This window comes from Telopea speciosissima, chromosome 7, assembly GCF_018873765.1.
Source record: "Telopea speciosissima isolate NSW1024214 ecotype Mountain lineage chromosome 7, Tspe_v1, whole genome shotgun sequence".
Classification (NCBI taxonomy): Eukaryota; Viridiplantae; Streptophyta; class Magnoliopsida; order Proteales; family Proteaceae; genus Telopea; species Telopea speciosissima.
Genome location: NC_057922.1, coordinates 57,860,840 through 57,867,270, shown reverse-complemented (window position 1 = coordinate 57,867,270; position 6,431 = coordinate 57,860,840). Strand labels below are relative to the sequence as shown.

Sequence of the window (6,431 nt, the reverse complement as noted above, 5' to 3'; positions counted from 1 at the left end):
CAAGTACATGATCGTTTCGGCGATTTTTCAATCTTGAAGAGCGAGAAGAGCTGCCATCCACATGGGGGGACCCACACTGCCACAAGATTCCATAATTTTTTGAAGGCCCACAAGCTGTCCACGATTTTTAGAGGGAGCACATAAGGCTCCACGATTTTTCTAGAGGACTATATGGGTATTTAATTAATGCTTTGAGTGGAATCCTAGTCATCACCCTTACTCTCTCTCTCCTCCAACTTTCTAAGGGTACTTTTGGGATTTGACTTTGGATAGATTTCTTTTGAAAAATATTCTCTCATCCATGGAAGGTTGAAAAGTCAAAGATGCCTTGATCACATGACTTAGAGAAGACTCCTACAAAGAATATGAAGCATAGAATAGAATTAGAAAGTCTACTTTTTAAAAAATAGAAGGTTTATGTAGCTAAGCTTTGTATCTCTCCCTCTTTCTATTTTTTCTTTTTTTCTTGGGATTCAAGCAATGTAAAGGAGGAAGGAGAAGAGAATATTCTCTTATTTTTTGGATTCTCTCGCTCACTCTCTCTCCCCTCCACGTTTTTTAGAAGGAGAGAAGCCCCAAAACCGTGGAGCCTCTCTCCCTCTCCTCTCCTCTCCTTTCTTCTCTTCTCCTCTCCTTCTCCTATAAATACCCAATGCTTTGGGCTTGTAAACTTGTTCAATTACTTAGAAAAATTTCTTCTTTTTCTCTTTCTAATTTGTGATTTCTCTAGTTCTAGTTTGATTTTATGAGCTTAGTTCATGGTTGTAATAGGTTTATGCAAGCTTTAATTTCAATTTATATCTTCAATATGGTTGTAATCTCTTAATTCTAGTTTTGTTTTAAAGCTTTCTAGTCTAAGTTCCTAAGTTTGTGAGAAGACTTGGAGATTTAAAAGAGGAAGCCATGCAAGGACTATTCAAGTTTCAAGCTTTTTCAATTTCATTCATGCAAAGCCTAATTAGTTCATGCACTTTCAACTTTGGTAGAAGGGAGTATTAGTTCTTTATTTTATTTTTATTCTCTTCTTCTTCTTAACCTCTTAATTCTTTTAGTTTCTAATTTCTTCTTCTTATTCTCTATCTCTTTCTTCTTCTATTATTTTTATTTTATTAGTACCCTCATCCCCTCCATTCCATCCATTCTATTAGGACTCTAATTCTCCACTTTTTATTTTTATTCTCATTCTCTACCTTTCTAATTCTTCTATGCTTATGCAATTTTATTTTTTTTATTCATTATCATTATCATGCATCATGTTAGAATTTTAATTTAATTATTTTTTATTTTAATTTTAGATTTGGTAGCGTCATTTCAAGTGTGGTAGAAAAGCAAGCAATTTCAATCCGATTCAAGCACCTTTGGGTTTCACCTCTTTAATCTCTAAGCTTTATTCTTCCTTTATTTTTTTTTAAGTAGTTATGTTGTGTGGCTGTGATTTATTCCTTTCAATCCGCGTTAGTATTGATAGGTTAGATGGATATGTGTTAGGACGTCAATTCAATTCGTTAGATACGTAATTTCGCTAGATGCTTATAAGTTAGGATACGTTAGTTTAATTATCATTAGTTTAATTCAACCCTTTAATCAATTTGGTTCACTTTGCATTGCTTTAAAGTGAGTAAGATAAAGTGGCATACAGCTCCTTGAGTTTGACCCGTAGCTACGACTGATCTGTATACTTGCGGTTAATTATTTCTTGCAAACAAGTTTTTGGCGCCGTTTTCGGGGAGATTATTGTCCACCTTATTTTTCTGATTTTTAAGTAATTTGAAGTACTTTAGTTTCTTCTCTTCTTTAAAAAAAAAAAAAGAAGAAGTTTTTGAAAACCTCATCTTGTTTCTCTTCTGTTTCAAAGACTGTGCGCCCAATCTAAAGTCCTTCATCTGCCCAAACCCTACCTCTTTTGGTGTCCCTCATAGGATTAAGTTACCTATGATGCTGCATCTTGACTTGGTTGGGTGGATTGGCATGTGACTTATCTTTGGAGGTGACCAACTTTGATAACAGAAAAGCGACATAGTGAGTGTTTTTGTTGGAAACAGAAACGTATAGTAGTCCTCCACTCTACATCAGAATCTACTTGGAGTCGCCCGTAGGTGGCTATTGAAGACTATACGGGTTCCCTTGCTATCAACCTATATGGCAACCTTACAGCTTTGAAACCACTGTTTCGATTCTTGAGGGACAGATGCACCATCTACCTTGGACTCCCTCTTGTTTTTGGTGATTTTTTCTAGTCTTTTATTTTTCTTTAAAGGAGACCTCATATCTGTTTAGGTGGCTACAGTGTGGACCCGTGATTCAAGCAACCGTCTTATTAGAATACCACTTTCTCCACCACCTTTGACTCTACCTTTGACCATGGGTGATCAACAATCCAAGACTCTTAAGGATAGGTTTTACCCTACCCAGGCTGCACAGCCTTCTTGCATCAACCTACCTATTGCTACAGGGAACAACTATGAACTCAAGACCCACTTCATTAGTATGCTACCCCACTTCCATGGGATGGCTAATGAGGATGCCTATCTTTTCTTTAGGGAATTTGAAGAGATCTGTGTTTTAATTAAGGTTCAAAATTTAACTGATGATGCAGTTAGGCTTTGGTTTATAACCTTTGTCTTAAAAGACCATGCCAAGAAGTGGCTTTATGGACTGCCAACTAATTCCATTTCTACATGGGATGAGTTCACCATTGTCTTCTTGAGAAAAATTTTTCCTCTGCACAAGACCAATAAACTTAAGAGTGACATATTCCAATTCAGGCAGAAACCACATGAGTTCTTCTCTAGGTTCATGGAAAGATTCAAAGACCTCCTGTTAGAATGCCTTCACCATGGTATTGACTTGTGGCAGCTTTGCCAAATTATTTATGAGGGCATAGACTTTTAGATCAGGCAGCTTTTAGAATCTATGTGTCCTACAGGCTTTACCTCTTTTACTGATGAGAATGAGGCCTGGACATTCTTGACCAACTTGGCTGAAAAAACTAGGGAGTGAGAACCTCCCAAGAGGCTGAAAAGGACCACTAAGGGATATCTCATTGAGGGGGTGCCAGCCAAGGAAGCTAAACTGGATAGCCTCATCAAAACGTTAGAGTCCATTGTCCCTAAAGAGCCTATACCGGTTAACCAAGTCAACCATGTATCAATATGCAGTTGGTGCCATACCCCTGAACATCTTTTGGAGGAATGCCTCAACACCTTTGTGAGGGTGTATTGATCATATGACAGAGGATCAACATGGCTACCAAGTTTATTATTTCCGTAAACAAAATAAAATCAATAGAAAAGTTGGGCTCGTTGTTACTGTTTGTGGGCCAAGATTTGACCATAGCTACCAAGTTTGTTATTTCCGTAAAGGAAATAAAATCAACAGAAAAGTTGGGTTCGTTGTTACTGTTTATGGGCCTGGATTTGACGATTGAAAAATTTGTAGGTCCTATCACATACAAAATTTCGTGAGGGTGGTTTATTGATCATATGACAGAGGATGAACATGGCTACCAAGTTTATTATTTCCGTAAAGAAAATAAAATCAATAGAAAGTTGGGCTCATTGTTACCGTTTATGGGCCGAGATTTGACCATTGAGAAATCTGAAGGTCCTATCACATACAAAGTTTTGTGAGGGTGGTGTATTGATCATATGACAGATGATCAACATGGCTACCATGTTTGTTATTTCCATAAAGGAAACAAAATCAATAGAAAAGTTGGGCTCGTTGTTACCGATTATGGGCCGAAATTTGACCATTGAGAAATCTGTAGGTCCTATCACATACAAAGTTTTGTGAGGATGGTGTATTGATCATATGACAGATGATCAACATGGCTACCGAGTTTCTTATTTCCATAAAAGAAATAAAATCAATAGAACAATTGGGTTTGTTGTTACTTTTTATGGGCCAAGATTTGAACATTGAGAAATCTATAGGTCCTATCACATGCAAAGTTTCAAAAAACATAGAATCTAAAAATCAAATCAATGAGTGATCCGAACCCCGAATAGGTCAGCATCAATTAGAACTAGTCAGAATCGAAATAAAATTGGCAGGAATTAGCCGGAATCAGCTGGATAGATTACGGTCGATTCTAATCCAAATAAAACGATTAACCGATATGATTCTCTAATTCCTGATTCTTAAAACCATGATGACATATATGTGATGCATTAAACTTCATCAGAGAATGGTTGTAAACAAAATTATCACTAAAAATAATTACTGAAGCCATCATTTTACACAAGGGAGTAATAGGGAGCAGGGCAAAGAAATTAAGAAAGAGAAGCCACCCCTCTGTAACAAATTGATCCACTCTGATCCGTCAATGAAACTCAGAGAAATAAAAGGCTTGGCCTCCTCATCAGTCAATTCTCTCGACCATGAAACTCTTCCTGCATTGATTGCTCCTGGTCCAGTGCACTTGTACTGTCCATAGAATACGGTCCTGTGAAATATTAGATATAAACAACGTTGGAGAATCGAACCCAAATCAAACCAAACCAAATCAAATTCAAACCCGAACCAACCCATCACATTCCTACCCTTCACACAGTCATACTTGCAGACAAACAATCAAATTTGGAGTTAGGTAGGGGGTTGGTTTATATTTTTTTGGAATCTTATCTGCTTTATTTATCACCTCTTACACACTGAGAAGCCCATGAAGGAAAAGGGTTAGAAAGTGCATTACACGTGTGTTCCAAATTCCAATACAGAAGGCGAGCATGGGAGAGAGAGAATGGGAAGGAAAAGAGAAGGCATCAGAGAACAGTAAAAAAAGGGTTAGACAAACTTTCTAGTTCCCTACTACTGCCACTGTGAAATTTGAGTGGAAGGGTCGGTGCCGCCCAGGCTAACAGGATTTTAATATAGGAAGCTAGTTCTAACTAAGGGGAGGGCATCAATTGATATTCTTGGATTGGAATCCATTTGATTAGATTTCTAGGATTCCAATCTGATGGTTTGAATAGGGTAGCATCCATTGTTTTAGTGCACGGTATTGGACTGGGTATCGGCAACACGCAAAATCAATACGATATTGATACGGTATCGGCCTGGATCAACTGTATCGATTGAATTTCCTTAAAAAATGAATTTTTTTAACCATTTTATCCCTTGTCCGTGCCGTGCTACCGATACAATATCAGTGACTAGCAAAACCAGTACGTATCACCCGATACGATACCGATACTTAGAACCATGGTAGCATGTAACACAGAAGTTATCCACAGAAGAAAAAAAGAAAAATTAGCAACGACAAAAAGAAAATAAAGAGAGACATAAAGGAAGGGGGAGATGGGTTTTTGGTATTACTTACATTTCCCTGTTGGGGTCTCCCCAGTTAAACCAGCCTTTGGGAAGGATAATATCGTCCATATATGTATAAGCAAAGACAACCCTAGAGAAGGTACCCCATGCCCGTGTAATAGTGTCTGCCCAGGTGAAATCTACAGAACCTTCAATATAGCAATCCTTGTAATAGTGTCTGCCCAGGTGATCATACAGTGTATCTTGAGCTCCCAAGAATTTACAACCCCAAAAGGCTGCAGTATCTGCTGATATCCTAAGTGCTACTGCTTGCTTTCCAGAAGCTCCTGGTGGGGGAAGAGGTGTTGTGTTCTGCATCACAAAACTTTGTAATTACAATTTGCAATTAAGATTTAATATCAGAACAGGAAGGGACAGAGAGAAATAGATGTTAAAACTACTGGAATTTACCTTAAAAGTAAGGTTTTTTGCTATGAAATAAGGGGAATTTATTGCAAATGTTGCAGAATTGAAGATACCAATAGGCTGCCCTTTAGACCCAATTGTTTGAGCTGTCTCTCCCGATTGAACTATGGTTTTGTCAGCACCTGCTCCTTCTATGGTTACGAAAGATTTCAATGGTGGTATATTCACTTTCTCCCTGCAAATTTCATGGAAAAAAAGACAATTCCACTGCTACATTATTATTTTGAATCCAATCTAATTTCCATATAGCCTTTCAACAGAAAGAAAAAGTCATAATTTTGTCTTCATTGTAAGAATACTAATCTCATCAGAATAAATAAGAAAAAACTACAACAGAAGAGAATTGAAATCCATGATAAAAAAAAAAAACAGAGAATTAAAGATACTCACGTATATACTCCTGCATTGACCTTAATAACAACTCTCACAAGATTAATAAAGGGAAGAGACTTGATGGCGGCTTGAATTGTTGTAAAATCTCCAGCTGCGGGGTTCTTATGGACGATAAGAGTATAAGAAGGAAGAGTTTGTTCTTTGCCGTGGAGAACAGGGAGTGTCTGAGACTTCCAACAAACTTTACCCACTTCATGAATTGCTGTTCTGCAAATTGGGTATGGGTTATATTTGGTGATAAACGCTTCCCTGCCGACTTCTTCGGTCGGATTCCTTTGGTGTGACAGTGTGTTTGGCTTGAA

The 6,431-nt window shown here is 37.6% G+C and overlaps 1 protein-coding gene across 1 annotated transcript; it reads right to left on the bottom strand.

The window, feature by feature from the left end:
• Nucleotides 1-4,233: 4,233 nt before the first annotated feature.
• On the bottom strand, nt 4,234-6,431 carry LOC122668730 (probable pectinesterase 53; the record flags this gene model as incomplete). Its single annotated transcript, XM_043865266.1, has 4 exons — nt 4,234-4,447; nt 5,321-5,622; nt 5,722-5,911; nt 6,127-6,431. Coding segments are annotated over 4 exons (1,011 nt in total), but the record flags the coding sequence as incomplete, so codon positions are not given.